Source organism: Metarhizium brunneum, chromosome 2 (genome assembly GCF_013426205.1).
Source record: "Metarhizium brunneum chromosome 2, complete sequence".
In the NCBI taxonomy this organism is placed as follows: Eukaryota; Fungi; Ascomycota; class Sordariomycetes; order Hypocreales; family Clavicipitaceae; genus Metarhizium; species Metarhizium brunneum.
Genome location: NC_089423.1, coordinates 905,021 through 924,685, shown reverse-complemented (window position 1 = coordinate 924,685; position 19,665 = coordinate 905,021). Strand labels below are relative to the sequence as shown.

Genomic DNA, 19,665 nt, shown 5'->3' with positions numbered 1-19,665 from the left:
TTTTACTTTTGCTTTTACACTTATCTATTATAGCCGCTTCGAAATCACTTCCTTTTTGTTATGAAACGTTATTGCTTTATTTGAATGTGTCTGTATATTGGTTATACGCATTCGGTGATGCCCTTTCTCAAGTATATTTACTCAAAGCGGCACTTGGATCTGAGCTGTACACAAAATATTTAACTGACGACAGTACGGAACTGAAACACCGGGGGTAAGCCGATATTGACCCAGACGATACGAAAGCAAGTCTAGTGGCGCTATCACACTGTGGCTTTCGTTTCGTGCTGCATAAATGATATTGGTAGCTAACATTGAAGACTCTCTAGTGCGGCTACAAGCTGAATTGTATTTCGCAATAATCGCTGCGCCTGAGTAACTACCAGGGCGTGCGCTTAGAAAATTGGGAGAGGGCACCGTGGGTGGGGGGAGGGGTGGACGGACTTGCACGTGGGGTGTGGGCCGGAAATCGTGATGACATAAGTCCTTGCCCCAATAAAACTTTGGCAGTCCCAATCGCAACACTCATAATTAGTCATACATGCCTCCGAACCTCGGCGTGTCGCAAATGAAGTTATCCGCAACATCGAAATCTGCCTTCCCTTGGACGCGGGATTCATATCTCCCCGTCTTGACACCATCTATTGAGCACAAGCCATGCCAATTGCTGGCTACAAGTACTCATGATGGCCCGACTTGTGCGTTACCCTCCCCGTCGCAACCACATCGCACCCCGACCCCGACGAAATCTTGCTGACAAGAAGATGACTTTTGCAGAGAGCAATTGCTTTGAGGTCTCTGACCCCTGTAGCTCCGCAGTGTCGAGCATACATCGCCCGCTTGCGAAGCCCTTCGATTGCTACGCCCCAATTGCGTTTATATACTTCCACCGTTCCGCCAAGACAACAAGCCTTCCACTCGCAACTCGAGAGCATCCCAGATGCTCACATTCTTCAGTCTTTCCAGAAAGCCGCGGCGCCGACAAATCCGCAGAACCTTACCGAAAAGATATTCCAGCGACACTCCATTGGGCTCGCTCCAGGAAAGACGGTCAAGGCCGGCGATTTCATCTCAATTGTAACCTCGGCGGCATCCTGTACGCTTGCACGACCAACGACTAACCCATCAATAGAAACCTCACCGTTGTATGACGCACGATAACAGTTATCCGGTCGCAACAAAGGCCATGAATCTTGGCCTAACCAAGATCCATGATGGCTCCCAGGTCGTGATGGGTACCGTCTGCCTCAACCACCCCCTTCTTATCGCAGTCACAGCAACTGACGACGCGAACAGCTCTTGATCACGACGTTCAGAATAAATCAGAGTCCAATAAACGCAAGTACGCGCTGATTGAGGAGTTTGCTCGTAAACATGGCACCTTTTTTTACCCTGCCGGCTTCGGAATTGGACACCAGGTCATGATCGACGAAGGTAAAACAAACACAAACACATACCGTTTATAGAGGTGTAAGGCGACTTGCTAACGGGACCGCAGGCCACGCCTGGCCAGGAACGCTTTGCGTCGCCAGCGATTCTCATTCGCCGATTTATGGTGGCATAGGATGTCTAGGGACTCCTGTCGTGCGCACCGATGCTGCGGCCATATGGGCGACGGGAAGCACTTGGCTACGTACGATACCAACCCCTTGTAGAGGTTCAACGTGTGCTTTTACTGATCAGTTACTCAAGAACACCCACCTGTCGCCAAAGTTACCTTTACAGGCCTACTCCCCTTTGGAGTCACAGGGAAGGACGTGATTTTAAGTCTCTGCTCCCTGTTCGGTTCCGATGACGTCTTGAACCACTGTGTGGAATTCGCCGGATCCGAACAGACCATGGCGAGCATTCCCATCGATGACCGTTTATCCATCTCTAACATGTGTACGGAATGGGGCGCACTAAGTAATTCTCCCATCCCCATGGAAATGGGTGATAAACTGACTCTTATCTGTACAGGCGGACTGTTCCCCGTTGATGAGACGCTCATTTCCTGGTATCGCGCCAAAGCCACCGCTGCAGCCGTGTGCGACAGCCCTGCCAAGGAGCGCTTTAACCACGAGCGAGTCAAGGACATGGCAGAGAACCGGCTCGTCGCTGACCCAGGGGCTTCGTATGCTAAAGAGTTCTATATCAATCTATCCACGCTTTCACCATGGGTCAGTGGACCTAACTCGCCCAAAATCGCCAACCCTCTGAAGAACCTTGAAGCTCAGAACATCAAGATCGACAAGGCTTATCTGGTTTCTTGTACTAATTCTAGAGCAAGTGATATAGCCGCTGCCGCCCGTGTTTTCCGCGAGGCTGCCAAGGATGGCCAGCCTGCTAAAATTGCTAGTGGTGTTCGCTTCTATCTTGCTGCGGCCTCCCTCTCCGAGCAGCAGATTGCGGAGGAAGCCGGTGATTGGAAGGTCCTGCTCGATGCCGGTGCTACACAGCTTCCAGCTTCGTGTGGCCCGTGTATTGGGTTGGGCACCGGCCTGCTTGAGGAGGGCGAAACGGGCATCTCAGCGTCGAACCGTAACTACCCCGGACGAATGGGATCCAAAGATAGCAAGGCATATCTTGCTAGTCCTGAAGTTGTTGCTGCCAGTGCTCTCAAGGGCAGAATTGCCGGCCCTGGTTGGTATCAACAGCCAGACGGTGTTGAAAAGGTCATTATCGGAGAGGGAAGCGGCGATTTTGCTGCCGACCAAGCTCGCTCTATTGAGAGTGCCTTTGATAAAATGATTAATGAAGTGGATAGCATGATTGCTATTGCTGAGAATGGCCAAGACGAGACCACTACAACTGCCGCTAAAGATGAAGCCTTGACCGATATTCTTCCGGGCTTCCCTGAGAAAATCGAGGGCGAAATTGTTTTTCTGTAAGCATGGCCCAAATCGTAACTGCTTTCTTTGTATACGCTAACCAAGGATAGGGACAATGACAATATCAACACGGATGGTATCTACCCAGGTATGTGAAGCGCGGATAAGCTCTTTCTAATTGCCAGAATGCAATCATGGCACTAATCGCAAGACTAGGCAAATACACGTATCAGGATAACCTTCCCAAAGAAAAGATGGCTGCGGTGTGCATGGAGAACTATGACACCGAGTTTACCAAACTCACCAAGCCGGGTGATGTGCTGGTGACCGGTTTCAACTTTGGGTGTGGTAAGTGGCTTCTTTTTTTCGCATTATATCATTATTATTCCGTTCAACAGAATGATGGCTGATGCCTCCCCCCAGGAAGTTCTCGTGAGCAAGCCGCCACCGCCATTCTGGCACGAGACATTCCTCTCGTCATCGCAGGAAGTCTCGGGAACATCTTTAGCCGCAACGGCATCAACAATGCTTTGGTCTGTCTCGAAATGCCCCGCCTGGTTGAGCACCTACGCAAGTCATTCAAGGACGATGCGGAGCGACCTCTGACTCGCCGTACGGGCTGGAAGCTTTTGTGGGATGTGCGCCGCTCCAAGGCTGTGATTACGGAGAAGGACGGCACCGTCTGGGAGGAAAAGGTGAGCGAACTGCCTCCCAGCGTACAAGAGATTATCAGCTTCAAGGGTCTGGAGAACTGGGTCAAGTCCAAGATTCAGGCGTAATAGGACCATACCGGCTCCGCTCCCACGCCGAGACAGTGCTTGGAGCACAATGTCTTTGATGGAATAGGATGGCTCTGCTCATGGGTTCGGAGATGGCCAGCCGCAGTCACGTGTGTGACTTGACGCAGTGAGAGAGCGCTGTTATGCGAATAACTGCTCTTTTCTCACTCCTTTTCCTCCCCTCGACTCGTGGAGTAGGTCCTTTTGGCGTGACCTACTTTAGGTGTATACTCACTAGGTTATATGCGGAACAAAGATGAAGAGGATCTGTCGATGTATTGGAGATACTTGTCCTTGACTAGTAGGGAACCGTTTTTTGTCAAAAATAGATAAAAGTATGCTGTTTGCTCCGGATCAACCAGGTAGAAGAAAATGTCCTATACAATGCAGGTAGTAAATAGCAAAAAGAAGTTTCCCGATGGAATCGAGATGAGTGGATGTTTGAAAGGTCATCTGCGCCAAGGAGGCTTGCGCTCCAACTCGACTCATGCATAGAGTCAATAGAAAGCTTCCACCGCCTGTGCTTAACCTCATCTCCCAACAATATAGCTCGCCCATTCTTCATGGCTGTGCGCACATCAGCCTTGTCCGGCGCTGGCCTACCTTTATCCACGGCCATTCCACTGCGCCGTCTTGAAACCACAAAGGCAGAGCCTTGTTGCCATTGATGCGCAGGATTCAAATAGTGGCAATTAATGCAGCGAAACTCGTGACAAAAGAGATTGACATTGCTTCATGTTGGAAGTTGAGCGACATCTCAACATTTCGGTAACAGCGACATGATTGATGCCTTTGACTGACTCTTTAACGCTGCGAGTCGCTACTCTTGACAATAAATTTACATTCTCTCAACTGCTATATTAAAATGGCCCGATATCTGGGTGAGAGGAACCCCGTAATGTGTATTATGACTTGCTATGGCTTGTATTTTATATCTTGGTCCACATACCACGTAAAGCCATATAATTTAGGGACGTAATTTCCGTTTATAACAAGGCCACAATTATAAGGGCTGAGAACAAAATCGTATATAGCTAATAATTCGTTTTAGTACCAAAGGTCGCTGGTTTTTCTCAAGGCCTCAGAGCGCAGATAATGTGACAGGGGCTTAGTAGAGGGCTTGGAGCAATAGCTCAATTCACCCAATAACAGCCTTCGGTATCAAAGGTCCTTGGTTTTCTAAGGCCTTGAGGGACCAAAGGCCTCTATAAATACCAGGAGTCAGTGAGGGTCTTCTGCCCTAATCCCGTGACTGCAGCACTTGGGTAAAAGGGCCATTTCCGTGTAACAGACAACCCTTATTTATATCAAGCCCAAGGCATCAACTAGGTCTCGAGCCCATGTGTAACCATCGTCATGTTCAAGGGACCTTTGGTCACAGCCTTTGCAGTTACATGGTGGTCCTTTCGAATATCCTCAATTTTCAACTAGACTAAAGGGCTTGATTTCATCAATACCTGGCTTGAATCAAGGACCTTCCGCATTCAATGCGATCGCTAGCTTTGGAAATCGTGATACAAGGAGAACTGTGGGGCAGCCGGGGAAGTTCGGCTTCTTCCAGATTGATACGATTCCTCACATGAAACCACCCTGCAATGGCTGAGCCAAGAGTGGCGTGGACTGCATGGATTGGGATTACGGAAGACTTCCTAGCATTCTGTTACATGGCCCAGATGTTATCGAGCTTGGCAGGAACTGTGGAGAAGAACTGGTGGAGTCTCCCTGTCTCAACGATCCATACGAGGGTGGCTGTTGTCAACAGGTAACTCTTACAAAGGCAACGCGATTGGAGCCTGCGCCTGTCAAAGGTCTATACAAAGACTTGACAGAGCCCGTGTCACGGGCAGAGAGTTACGGGAAGTTCGGTCCAAACATGAAATGGGGTTGGCAAGCAGCTTGATGGCCTTGGATGATCAAGTTGAACGAGTTCGCACTGCGAAAAAAGCAACATTGAACGAATGTCCCCAGTCTAAGCGCACTATATCAACTACAGCGCATCCAGTACGACCGGTCGTTTGTGAACCGTGGATCGAAGAAGCAGGTTGAAGCCGCCGGGCGCCAAACTTGTCCTCTAATGGTTCCTCAATATGGGATTTAAATGGAACTAGACTCTTCGTAACGAGTTCACGCAAGCTATGCCAAGCAGACCAAGAACTTTACATGTATTCCTGCCCCACACGTTCACCCTCTAAAGTCTACAGACGAGCGGGACGGGGTTAGTTGAGACAATCCTTAATTTCGGTCCCCAGTTTACATAATCTATTACATCTGAAATTTTCGCATCGTAGCCCTACATGTACCGTTGACCCGCCGGGCTCAGGTGCAGAGTCCAGTCTCTCTTCAATGCTAGCTCCAACCATGCATAACCGCCAAGTACAATTTAAACGACAGCAAGATTATGCTCTATACAGTATCACACTTGGCATATTTCCCCAGGGTGGTTCTGGAGCCCCTAGCAAGTCGGACTCTAGCCGATAGTGGCAATTGCAAAGCCGGACCAGCCCGGAGATTACTGCTTTCGTAACTTGCAATAGTAAAACGGACGTCTAGCTTCAAGTCCAGCGGCAACAGCAACGACCCCTGACATTACCGAACCAGTTGACGGGGAAATTCATGCCTTATTTGTTGAGAGTAGATGATTACATGGAAGGGCTTTCTGCTAGGAGAAAGGCTGCGTGCCCAACATATAAATATAATGGTTTTCCCTCCAACTTGTAGTCTTGTTGCACATACATCACATTTGTGTATATCTCTTCTCTGTTTCTTTCGCTCTTCTTTCTTTTTTTTTTAAACGACTCAGTCCTAGACGACTGGCTGGTCTTTCACCATGTATTTTCCTACTTTCCTTATGGCCATTCTCATGGCAAGTGCTATCAATGCAAGCGCCATACAGCAACGACAAGAAGAAGAAGTACCGCAGTGCGACGAAGCGCCTCCAAGTGTGGAATTCGTGGAATATTCCAAGACTCTTCTACAGAATAGTTCGTCTCTTGAAACCCGTCAAGCGCAGAAACGCTACAACTTTCGAGTTTATGCACACGTTGTATACTCTGAAAAGAACAGCAAAGGCGGCTATGTATCTGTAAGTGTTGACTGCTCCAATTCACCCACTATTATCCTAAGCCGTCTGTAGGAAGAGAATGTGAAGAAGGACATTGATCTTTTAAACAAACGCTACAGCCGGGCTGGAATCTCCTTCACCTACGCCGAGACGGACTACCTTCAAAACAGTGCCTGGGCCCATTCCAACGATCCTGCAATGAATAAGAAGTTGCGCCGGGGCGGATACGCAGACCTGAACCTCTATTATGTCGCCAAAATCCCAGGCAAGCTGATTTCAGGAGGCCCCATCGGTGGGCATTGCACGTACCCCATTGTTCCCAGGGGTAATAGCTTGACTGTACCGCAAGCGACCATGGAGCGTGACGGGTGCGTCATGATCGCCACGTCTGTCCCGGGCGGCAGTTCGTGGTCTGACCTAAGCCCGCTCACCACACACGAGGTCGGCCACTGGCTGGGCTTGCGACACACTTTCGAAGGCGGCTGCAAAGATGGAGATACCATCGACGATACCTTTCCCCAGGAGAAGCCGACGGGCAGATGTGAAAACCAGCCCAAGCTCCCAGACGGCCGGCCCGGTGCTTACGCTTGTGGCGGGCTGCATCCGAGCAACAGTTTGAACTTTATGGATTACTCGTAAGTTGTGTCTGTTTTGCGGCAGGCGAATTTGAATACAGTACTGATTACCTTTCAAGGTCCTGCAGGTCAGAATTTACCTTGGGCCAGGAGCAGCGCATGAGGCAATGGGCTGATAGTCGTCAAAAGCTTGGAGGATCTTCAACTGACCAAAAGCCTCCTGAAAACCCGAAGCCGAAGCCGAAGCCAAACCCGCCTACTCCTAAGCCTCCCAGTAACTCGGGTGAATCCAAAGTCTGGGGCCAATGCGGCGGCAGAGACTGGAAAGGCCCAACTGCTTGTTCCAAGGGCCTTGTCTGCAAGCACTTCGGGGTGTGGTATTCTCAATGTGTGCCTGCGGCTTAAGCTCTACTGGTGTGGCAGAAGCATAATGAAGAAAGAAAACGGGGGAGTAAAAAATATCATTTTCGTTCTTGTCCTTCACTCAATTTGTATTTATATACTTTTACACATTTACTTGAATTATGTACTGCTTCAATGCCACCTACCTCACGGTCCCGTCACATGTTATCGTGCTGTTGTTCAATCAAGTCGCGCGTTACATTGCTATAACATGGAATTTGGCTGGGCAGTTTATTGTCAATACTTTTAAAGTGCGATTTTTGTGTTTTGGAAGCACAAGTCCTTTGTCGGTGAAGCCCCTTTGTTGGGCTTACGATCTGTTGGGCCTTTGCCCTGGAAAAGGTCGCAATAACCTTAAAACTTAATAAGAGAGATCGTAGTAATATCTTGGAGTGGCGAGTACACAAGTAATCCCTACGGCATTATCACGGATACCTTGTTCATCTATTTACATTCGTCACTCAAACGATGAAATGATTCTGAGATGGTGGGTGAGCGCCGCGCCTGAACCAGCACAGGTTTCATTATATAACAAGGGTTTAATATAAAGGCTTAGAGCAAAAAGGGCTTAATTTAATAATAATCTCATAGGATATTAAAGGTCTTAAGTTATTTTAAGAAAAGAAGAGAAAGGTAATTACCTTATATATATAAAAAAAACACTTAAACCTAAAATTTTTACTTAGGTATATATTTTAGCTATATAACTAATAAGTTTTATATTAATATAAAGCCTTTTTATTAGGCTTTATAATTTATTAGGCTTTTTTTATATAATATTAGCTTTTTTTTTATTAAGCTTACTTTTAAGTAATTATTTAATTTAATTATTATAAGGTTTAATAAGCTATTTTAACTTATAAGCTTTTAATAAAAACTTAGCTTTTTTTTTAATAAAATACTTATAAAGTTTTTAGGTTTAATATTTTTTTATTAATTAATCTTTTTATTTTATTAAGTATTTAATATTATTATTAACTTATTAAGAATTTTTAATTATTTTTACTTAGAATTTTTTTATTTTAATAAGTAATATATTTTTAAGAATTAAATTTATATTAAGTTTTTTATAATTTTTTTATAATAATTTAACTAAGAAAATATAAAAAAAATTATAAATTTTTTAAGCTAATAATAAAATAAGTTATATAATAATAAAAGAAATTATTTTAATTATCTTAAAAAAACTTAATATTTTTTTATTAAGTTTTTTTATTAAATACTTTATTTTAATATTATAAATATTTAATATTATAAGTTAATTTTTTTTATAAGTAAAAGTAATTATTCTTTTTTAATTAGCTTATTTTTTTATTTTTTATTAGCTTTTTTTAAGATTTTTTTTAGCTTACTTATATACCTAAATTATTTAGTATATATATAGCTAGCTTATTAGGTTTTTTAGTAATTCTAATAATAAATTTATAATTATTAGGTAATATTTATAATTAATATAAAAAGGTAATATACTTATTATTATAAATATTAAGTTATTATATATAAATTTTATTATTAATAATAGGTTTTTTTAATTTAATATTTTATAATTAATAAAAGCTTATAAGTATACTTTTAAGATTTAATTTATATATTTTATTTAATTATTAATTTAAGAATAAAAAATAATATTTATTTAGCTTTTAATATTTATTAAGTTTAAGAAATCTTTTTATAATTTTAATATAAAATAAAAGTCTTAATTAAAAATAATATTTAAAAGTATATTATAATACTTTTAATACTTTTTTATAAAAATATAAATTAAGTTTTTTATTTTTTTTTTTTTAATTTTTAATAATATAAAATAAGTTATTTTTATAAATAAGTTTATTATTATTTAAATTAAATTATACTTATTTAATAAAAGTAAATTAATAATAAAATTTATTATAATTAATTATTAAGGTTTATAATATAATTTTAAAAGTTAAAGTAATTTATATAAAGTATAATAAAAGTTTTTATTATTTTAGTATTTTAAATAACTTTAAATATAATTTTTAATAAAAGGTTTTATTTTTAATTATTAAAAGTTTTTTATAATAAGCTTTAAAGTTTTATTTATATTAAAGTATTTTATAACTTTAAAGTTATATTTAAATTATAAGATTTCCTCTTAAAGCTTAAAAAGTACTTATAATTTACCTTTTTAATATAAAAGCTTATTTTTAATTATAATATATTTTAAAGGCTTTTTTAATTCTATTTAGTATATTAGATTTTATATAATTATTATTTTAAGTTTATTTATAAAAGTAGGTAGCTAGGCCTTTAATATTAAACTATAAAGCCTATTTAAAGTTAGTAATATTATTAGGGGAGGCTTTAGGCTAAAGTATTTTAATTATAAGACTATTATAATTAGCTAGTTTTTACTTCCCTTTTTTTTAGGCTTATATTATAAAAGTCTAAAAAGAATATTAGCTTTTTTATTTAATTTACCTAGCTAGTAATTAATAATAAACTAGTAATTAAATAGATTTTATACTTATTAAGCTTATTATTAATTAAGAATCTTAATTATTATAAAATAACTAAGGTTTTAATAATTTAATAAAACTTTAATATAATAGGCTATTTTTTTTAGATATTAGTATTATTATTTAAATAAATCTATAATTATTAATAGTTTTTTATTATAAATTTTATAGTTTATTTTAGCTAATAAAAGTTTTTTTAAGTAAAAAGTAATTAAATATTATTTATTATTAATAAGATTTTTTTATAAAAGTATAGCTTTTAAGGTAAAATCTAAAATATTAATTTTAACTTATAATTCTAATTTTAAGTTAAAGTATATTAATATTAAAGCTAAATAAAATATAATTTTAAGTTACTTAAAGTAATATTATATTTTATTTATTTATATTTAGTTTTTACCTTAATAATTTATTAATAACTTAAAAAGCTTAAAAAAATTTCTAATAAATTTTTAATAAAAGTTAATAAATTTTATAAAATTTTTTAATATTTTTAATATTTTTTAGTATTTTTTATAAATATATATATTTAATTTTATTAAAAAATATAAAAATCCCTTTAAAAAAAATAATATACCTTAAAAATTTAATTTTATTTACCTTTTATTAATATTTCTAAAAAGCTATTATTAAGTAATATTTTAAAAGTTAAGTTAAAACTTTTTTTATTATTATATTATACTTTTTTATTATTTTAATATAAATAAGTATATTATCTAGGTATATTAGTATATTAATATTAATAAAATCTTAAAAAATACTATTTATTATAGCTTAGAATATTATAAGTATATTAATTAAGCTAAATAATATAATTATATACTTAAAAAAGCTATATTTATATTAAAAAGTTATTTTTTATTTATATTTTTTTATAATTTTTATAAAATTAAAATTAGTTTTTAGGTTAATTTTAAAAAAAACTTTTATACCTTAAAAATAGTTTTATAGCTTATAAATTAATAAAATTAGGTAATAAATAAGAATAATAGCTTTATTTAATTTTTTATAATTAATAACTAAATATAAAGGATTTTTAGGGTTTTTTTTATTAATAAATATTATAAAAACTTTATAAAATAACTTAAATTTATAAATTCTACTTAATTTTAGTATTTTATTAAGCTAAGGCCTTAAAGTTTTTAGCTTTTTTATATTTATTATAAATAATAGTTTTTATAATAATATTTTACCTTTTATAATATTAATTTAATAATTTTATAATTAATAATTTAAGAGTTAAAGTATTATTTTAATAAATATAATTAAGATAAATTCCTTAAATTTATTAAAAACTATAATAAAAGTAGTATTTATAATAGCTTTTATTATAGTAATTCTAGCTAATAAAGTATATAATAATAATTCTAAGCTAATATAATTTTATTAGTAATAATCTAAGAAAAAATAAATATTATTTATATTTTTATTTTATAAGTTTATTAGTTAGTATTATTAAAGCTACTAATATAAAAGAATAATATTATTATTTAAGCTAATAACGCCTAATTTAAAGCTTAGCTTTATAAAATAATTCTCTTAGTATTATAAAATTATTTCTCTTATATAATAATAACTACTAAAAGGGTCTAGCTTATTATTAAATTTATATAAGGTTTTCTTTTATAAGTATTTATAAATACTTAGGTTCTAAATTCTAGCTAGGCTTAATAATATTAATAATAATAAGCTTTTTTTATTTAAAAGCACTTATATTTTTACTTTTTTATTATTATATATAATTATTATAAAAACTATAAGGTAAGGTTTTATCTTAAATTTTATTAGGTATAATTTCTTAATATATAAAGCTATTATTAGTTTATTTAATAAAGGCTTTTTTTTAGTAAATAAGTTCTAAAAGCTACTTAAAAATCTAAATTAGATTTAAAGTTAATAATATAGCTATATTTAGCTAAATTATTTTAAATAATATTAATTTTAGGTTATTTTATTAAAAGCTATTAAAAGGCTTTTTTCTTAGTTTTATACTTTTTTTTTTTAATAATTAAGATTTTAGGTTATAATAAAATATTATTTTTTTTATTCTTTTTAATAAAATAATATAAGGTTTTATAATTATTATATTTATAATATTAATATTTAATATTAGTTTTTTTTTTTTTTTAATAAAAGTATTATTAATACTTTTAAGAGCTACTTTAATAAAATCTTACTTTTTTTTACTTTTATTAAGCTTATTATTTTTTAAGAATACTTTTAATAAGCTTAAAATTTTCTTAAAGCTTAAAAATTATTATTTTTTTAAAAAGCTTAACTTTAAGTACTTTAAGGTTAAAGTAAGTAAATTTTTTCTTAAATTTAATAATTTTTAATAAGCTAAGTTTATTAGTATTTTTTTATATATTATCTTAGCTTTATAAATAATATTAATAAAATTCTTATTAGTTTAAAGCTTTTTTTTTTTTTTAAAATATATTATTTTTATAATTTTTAATAAAAGAGCTTTTTTAATATATTTTTATAAAATAATACTAAAAACTTAAATTATTATATTAAGGTTTATAAAAGTTATTAAAAATTAAGTAATATTATTATTATACTTAAGTTTTTTTAACTTTTTTAAGTTTTAAAACTTTATTAAAATATCCTTAAATTATAATTAGATAGCCCTAATAAAGCTATTTTAGTTATTTAAGCTTTTTAAAAATTCTAATTAGTTTACTTTTTATTAATATTAAAATTTAATAAAATTTATAAGTAAAAACCTTATTTAATTAATTTTAATTTAATTTAAGAGAAAGCTATTAATATATAAAATAAAATAATTAATAATTATTTTTTATTAAAAATAAAACTAGCTTATATTTTTATTATTAAAATTTAATAGTTTACTTTAATATAAAAAATTAACTTATTTTATTAGCTTAAAGTTTTTAATAAGCTAGGCTAATAAGTTAAGCTATAAGGGTTTATTTTATAAGCTTTATAGTTTTTTTAAAGTATTAAAAAGCTTTATAAAAAAATAATAATTTTAGTTATTATTATTATTATTAGATAAGTTTTTTAGGTTATTTAAGTTAAAATAAGTATTTTAGGTTAAAAAATATAAAAATTATAATTATTAATAATTTTCCTTAAAGTAATATATATATATTAAATAAATAACTTTTTTTAATAATAAATAAGGTATTTAAGGGTTTTAAAGTTTTATATTATATATAATTATAAATTATTATAAATATATTATTAAAAAATATATTATATATATTAAAATAGCTTATTTTTTAATTTTTTATAAGGTTTTATTAATATTTACTTATTTACCTTTATTTATTCTTTTTATTACTTTATTAATAATAAATATAAATAAGATATAAAGTTCTTATTAATATATTTTATTATAAGTATTAAGTTATTTAAAGCTAATTTACTTATATATTAATAATTTCTTAATAGATTTTTATATTATTATATTTTAGTTTTATTACTTTATTACTTAGTTTTATATCTAGTTTTATATATAACTTAGTTTATACTTAAAGGTTTAAATTTAATTATTACTTTAAAACTAAATAAGTTAAAAAAAGATAAATATCTTATTATATTCTTTTTATTTTTTAATATATTAAGTAACTTATTTATATATATTATTAATAAATATATAAGTAAATTTCTTTATTATATTATAAAAGTAAATAAACTTTTTTTTATTTATAATAAGTTTTTATTAAATAATATTAATAATTTCTTTATATTTATTATAGATTTCTTAGTATTTTTACTAGATTTCTTAGAGGTTATATTTATTAGCTTTTTCAACGTTTATAACCTAGAAATAAATAGCTTTATATACCTAGGTTAATTATAAATTAAAGCTAGTAATATTATATTAGGCTGCTCTAGATAAGATAACTAGCTTTAAGCTAATTAATAGCTTAAAAGCGTTTTTTATTATTACTTTAAAGCTTAAAAGGTTATAAATAACTATTTAGCTAGCTTATAAAGTTATAATTATAAGTTAAAAAGTATTAGTAGTTTTAATTAGTTATTTTTTAGCGTTTTATTTTTTTAGCTTAAATACTAATATAATAATTAAAGTTAAGGCTAATATAGCTTTAAGTATTATAGCTTTTATAATTTAAAAAGTAGCTGGTTTTTTTATTTTCTTTATTTTTATAATTTAAAATAAAGTTTAAGTTATAATAAAAGCTTATAATACTTTTTTTACTTTTAAGATAATAACCTTAAAGGGATTAAATATAATAACTTACTTTTTTTTATTTTATTTTATTACTTTTAAAATTAAAGCTAATATAATTAAAATATTATTAATAAATATAAGTTTTACTTAATATACTTTAAGGTTTATTTTTATAAAAATATTAGATATTAAAAGGAATTTTTTTAGCTTAAAATATATTTTTTTTTTAATATTACTTTTATTATTATTAATTTTTTTAATAATATTATTATTTATAAAAATAAAAATATTAAGATTAATAAAATTTTTAATAAAAAAGTTTTTTTAGAATTAATTTTTAAAGTAATTAAAGTTAAAATTAAAATTAAAGCTAATATTATTTATATTAATTACTTATATATTATATAAAAGTTATATTAAAGCTTTTATATTAAATATAAAAAAAAATAAAAGTTTAAGTAATAATTAAGCTTTTTTATTTAAAGGGGTATTTATTTTTTAAAAAGAGTTTTTAATATTTTTATTATTTAAAAATATTTTTTTTAATAAGATATTTTTTTTATTAAAAGTTTTTTTTAATAATATTAAAAAAGCTTTTATATTATTTTACTTATAAAAAGTTAAAAAAGGTAATATAATATAAAAGAAAAGAATTATATAATTAATTAAGTAAAATCTTTTTTAAAAGTATAAAATTATTTATAATAAGGGTTTAATATAAAAGCTTAAAGTAAAAAAAGCTTAATTTAATAATAATTTTATAAAATATTAAAGGTTTTAAGTTACTTTAAAAAAAAAAAAGAAAAGTAATTACCTTATATATATAAAAAGAATACCTAGGCTTAAGGTTCTTACCTAGGTATATATTCTAGCTATATAACTAATAAGTCTTATATTAGCGTAAAGCCTCTTTATTAGGCTTCACGATTTATTAGGCCTTTTCCGTGTAACACATCACACAAGAGCGTCGGGCATCACTACTTTGTATTCCCTGGCTTGAATAAATAGATATTTTCAGTTCCTTGTCTCAGAATCGGACACTTGACGGCCAAGGCGCCTACACATATCACTTCTTATTGGCTGGTTGTTCCAATGAGCCGGCCCAGGGCAACAAAGGCCGAGATTGCCGCGTCTTTCAGAGTCTCCGCCCAGGCCAACATGCCTCCCACACCTAGTTTCATGGTCTAACAAAGAACCATGAGCTCAAAGGGGCCCAGCTGGGTATGCCTATTATCCTTTCGTTTTCCTCATATTTGAGAAGCCGTGCCTCGCCCAACATTTCGTCGTGTCGTGACACATATCGCATTTGACCATGGCAGGCAGGCTCCGGCACATTCCGGCACCCTTGACGCGGCTAAAGGCAAGAATACGCCAGAGTTTGGTAAACGGCTCCGGGTTTCCGTCCCAGAAGAAACCAAAGGCTGGGAAGGAATCCACCGCGCCATCCACAGGCCCTGCCCCTGGGGCAGACCCTCCACTTCTTGTTGGGCAAACATCCTGCGGAAAGGAACGAGGTGGAAACGATACAGCTGATGACGTGATGTCTAGGCAAGAAGATCAACCCGGGGTGATTTGTGACATCTCCACCAAGGAAGAAGGTCAGAATCATGTTGTTATGGCGACTGGAGACCGCACCGAGACTCGCACAAGTCTGTCCAACAAATGTTCTCAAGACCAATCATCACATGAATCTGATGAACATGTGAATGGAATAAATCATCAGCAACAATTTTGGACCGACTCGCCATCCGACCATCTCTTCGAACTGAGCGAGGGGCTTTGGAATGAAGCCTATCCTAGCCTCAAAATTGATGAGCCCGAACTAGTCTCTCTTTACGAGGAGATGATGCACCAGTGCTGGACGCCGAATTCCCCAAAGAGTTCGATTGCGAGCCTTCCACATAGCGAAGAGGCCGTTGATAACATAATAGAAGACAACAGTAAGCCACTCTGGGCAGAGCAGGCAAAATTCCTGGAGGTTTGGATGGCCGAAAAAGACGACCCAGGAAGACAATGTGATAAACCCTTCAACGCTAAGCAGATGATTATCTTATTTAAAGATATTGTTCGGCCATCGGCCTTGAGCATGACTGGGGCTGCTGTACCGTGGGTTGCTGCATGCCTTGCCGCAAAGGTGATTAAAACTTCAACGTCGCTTCATTTAAAAACGAAGAATTACAGTTAACTAGAATATAGAGTCTATTTCGTCATGGTGTACTATTTGGCCCTGTTGCTATTGGCTTCATTGAACTCCTCTCGAAAATCGATGGCCTCCGGAGGCTGTCACTTCTTTTACCAGGCGAGACGGCAAACACCTCGGATACAACAAAAAGTGGACAGAATCGTGCAAGAGATGCATTAGTATCTCTCTATGCGGCAGTGCTGTTGTACATTGTCCGTATTGCATGTTCGACTACGGACAGGAGCATGATTGTTGAACCCGGAGCGATCGACCAGCTTTCCGATCGCACCCGACAAATGGAGGGTGCATTCACTGCTAGTTTCGACAACAAGATTGGGAATGAGCTTCGCGACTTGTTTTCTCAGGCCGAACATGCCAAACATGCCGAACATCCATCAACTCCATCTGGCGGGAGTGAGAATGACAATGACAAACTGCCTTCCAACCTTGTCTTGAGCTTCGAGGATTCAGAAGAGATGCTGCAAAAGGCATGCCACGATGGGAAACTACCAGAACACTTGCTCAAATGGATTCTCTCGACGCAAGAGTATTGCAAGTTCCACAGAACGGAGAACACAGACGAAAACCGGGTTCTTTGTGTTTCGGGGTCTCCAGGTGCTGGCAAGTCAATGGTCCTTCTGAGGATTGCCCAACATTTGACGCGGCTCCAGGATCCTAGCAGCAATGATGAGAAAGTTGCATGTTTTTTCGGAAACAGATCTAGTTTTGTCTTAGAAACCCCAGCAGCAATTGTGCACAGTCTCACCCGACAGATAATTCGACATCGACCACCTCTATTCCACCACCTTGAAAAAGTGTACAAGTTAACAAGGAGGCAAGTCCTCGACCGGACAACAGACGCATTCGCAGTCTCCGGGGTTCTGTTCAGAATTCTAGAAGACCCAGACTGTCCAGAAATTTGTTTCATTGTCGACGCGATCGACGAGTGCTGCTCTGACGAAGATGATGTCGAAGGGCTAGACAATCTCCTCAGGTTGATTTGCGCGACCATACGGCGATGTCCCAAAGTCCGATGGGTAATCTCTATGAATCCTGCCATTGAGAAGCGCGTGTCTCTGGGCGAGTCAATTGTCCTTGACCTCGATTCCAAAAACATGGCAGCGGTTTTTAAACAGAGTGTTGGCTCCAAAGTCGCAGCTGTAGTCGGTGACATTCGCCTGCCCGACGACAAAAAAGCACTTCTCCAGGACCATCTCGCTGAGAAGTCGCAAGGGAATTCGTTGTGGATGAACACGGCTTGTAAAATCATGCAACACCATCCATTTTTGTGGGATATCATGGATGTGCTTGAGGAACTACCAAATGATCTGGAAGGATTGTACAACTATTCCATGGCGACAATTAGAAAACTTCCCCCAAAGACTTTCGACTTTTGCCGGCAAATCCTTCAAATCGCGGCCGCGGCATACCGGCCTCTATATCTCTGGGAACTGCACGCCTTGGCAGAACTGCCCGCTGTTGTGGATGTCAAGTTCATCATTGCCAAAGGGTGTTGTGCATTCCTGGAACTACGTGATGATATAGTACGGTTTGTCCACTCCTCGGCCAGGAGTTATGCCCGGAAGACTCTGCTTCAGGAGTCAAAGATGCGTGGAGAATTTGTGCTGCGGTGCCTCCAATTTCTCCCGAACCATTTCAGAACGGCTGTAGTCGCAGAGCCTCAAACGGAGAAGAAGGAATACACCCCCCTTCTGTGCCACTACTGGCACCACTGAAGGGAATAGTATATGGATCCAGGGTTGTACAGCAGTAATCGGGTGTACTTCTGGTGAGGTTCTAATACTGAAGCTAACGAAGGATGGATATTTGTAATTGCTTCGTCCTAGATTGAGATATTTGAGCTGTATGTGGATAGTTTCTCTTTATATCGCGGCGGAGGACTAGTAATTCCATCGCTGGAATCTTCCCCCCACCAGCCTTGGTGAAATAGCTTCTCCTCGACAAACTCAGCAGGAGTTCTTAGTTTGTCTTGAGCAGCTTGGACCTCCTTGTTCTCTGAGGGCCGTGAGTCGCAATCTCTTACATGCTTTGAGCAAGACTGCTCCCACAGCCCGTTGGGACCCCGCGGGCAAACCATGTCTAGCCCGCTTTCCGACTAATGTTTGTTTTGCTCGGCTTTATTAAGATGGTTATGATAAGTTATCAATAAAGCTTGTTTTATTTGTTGAAAAAAGTGTAATCCTTTAACAGACAAGAAGCAAAGAAGGCTACATTACTGCAAGCCATGCGCGAAGGGGCAAGTTCGGTGTCTTCCAATGCCCGCTGCCATCTTGAGAAGAAGCATCATATGACCATTGTAGCACCACACTATCAGGAGTGATGCGTTATAGTGGGCTCGTAAACAGGAGAAAAGCAGCATGGCCGAGATCGGCAGACACAAAGCTCAACCAAAGGGTCCTGGCAGGGGTCAAACACGAAACTGGAAAATCATGCATATCCGGTCAGACAACTTGGGTAGCATACTTCATCCTTGCACCGATTAACGACGCCATGCATGCCTAAGCGGAGAAACCGGAGGGGAGCAGCGGCCGCGAGCTTACCATGTTGTCTCAATCGCTTTTGCCGTTAGAAATTGTGATGGAGCCAGGTGTAACCCTTGTGGCATACACGACAGCTCGTTCAGAAGCCAGGCCGGCATGTCTGACGTTTTCAATCAAATTACCCCGACACTATTCAGCTTCATATGTACCTTACAAATGTTTGAGCAGCAACTTTTATCGTTGCAGGGAATGCCACCAACTTTTGCTGGCCAGCGCTGTCTGCGAGAAGAAGCGGATAAAGGCATAAAACTCCCTCGCAAGATGGCGTTTCTTTAAATGGGATCAACGGGCAACGCAATGGCAGGAGTGCTTTACCCAAACGGCCGCCCCTACACCCTGGTAGGGCGACATTGCATCAGACCAGACTCTCTCCACATGCATGCATTCAATGGTCGGATTCAGATGCAATTCAACAAGAATGACATCGGTTGTCATTTGCCAGCTGATGCGTCCGCGTTGCTATCGGGCTTGTCCACTGAGCCCTGCAGCAGAAAGATACGGAATAACGGCCCTTGACCGAACATCCCTGAATCCAATTTATAAATGTGCGCTTTGGCTCTCTCTCTGTGATCTCTGTGATGATGTAATGTAGCCCCATGCTAGAATTCCCCGAAAAGACATCTACACGGACGCAGTTTGCTCATCCAATA

At 35.6% G+C, this 19,665-nt stretch overlaps 3 protein-coding genes across 3 annotated transcripts; all 3 read left to right on the top strand.

The window, feature by feature from the left end:
- Nucleotides 1-541: 541 nt before the first annotated feature.
- LYS4_0 (Homoaconitase) lies at nucleotides 542-3,589 on the top strand (the record flags this gene model as incomplete). Its single annotated transcript, XM_066130115.1, has 10 exons — nucleotides 542-698; nucleotides 812-1,077; nucleotides 1,133-1,235; nucleotides 1,297-1,434; nucleotides 1,499-1,633; nucleotides 1,693-1,884; nucleotides 1,960-2,866; nucleotides 2,921-2,958; nucleotides 3,027-3,158; nucleotides 3,234-3,589. The coding sequence occupies 10 exons, from the start codon at nucleotides 542-544 to the stop codon at nucleotides 3,587-3,589; spliced, it is 2,424 nt and encodes an 807-aa protein (XP_065986392.1).
- A 2,827-nt stretch (nucleotides 3,590-6,416) lies between these two features.
- Nucleotides 6,417-7,630, top strand: ELM (Extracellular metalloprotease; the record flags this gene model as incomplete). Its single annotated transcript, XM_066130114.1, has 3 exons — nucleotides 6,417-6,671; nucleotides 6,723-7,285; nucleotides 7,354-7,630. 3 exons carry the CDS (start codon nucleotides 6,417-6,419, stop codon nucleotides 7,628-7,630), a joined length of 1,095 nt encoding a protein of 364 aa, XP_065986152.1.
- A 7,954-nt stretch (nucleotides 7,631-15,584) lies between these two features.
- HET-E1_3 (Vegetative incompatibility protein HET-E-1) lies at nucleotides 15,585-18,190 on the top strand (the record flags this gene model as incomplete). Its single annotated transcript, XM_014687706.1, has 2 exons — nucleotides 15,585-16,406; nucleotides 16,469-18,190. 2 exons carry the CDS (start codon nucleotides 15,585-15,587, stop codon nucleotides 18,188-18,190), a joined length of 2,544 nt encoding a protein of 847 aa, XP_014543192.1.
- Between the last annotated feature and the right edge of the window lie 1,475 nt (nucleotides 18,191-19,665).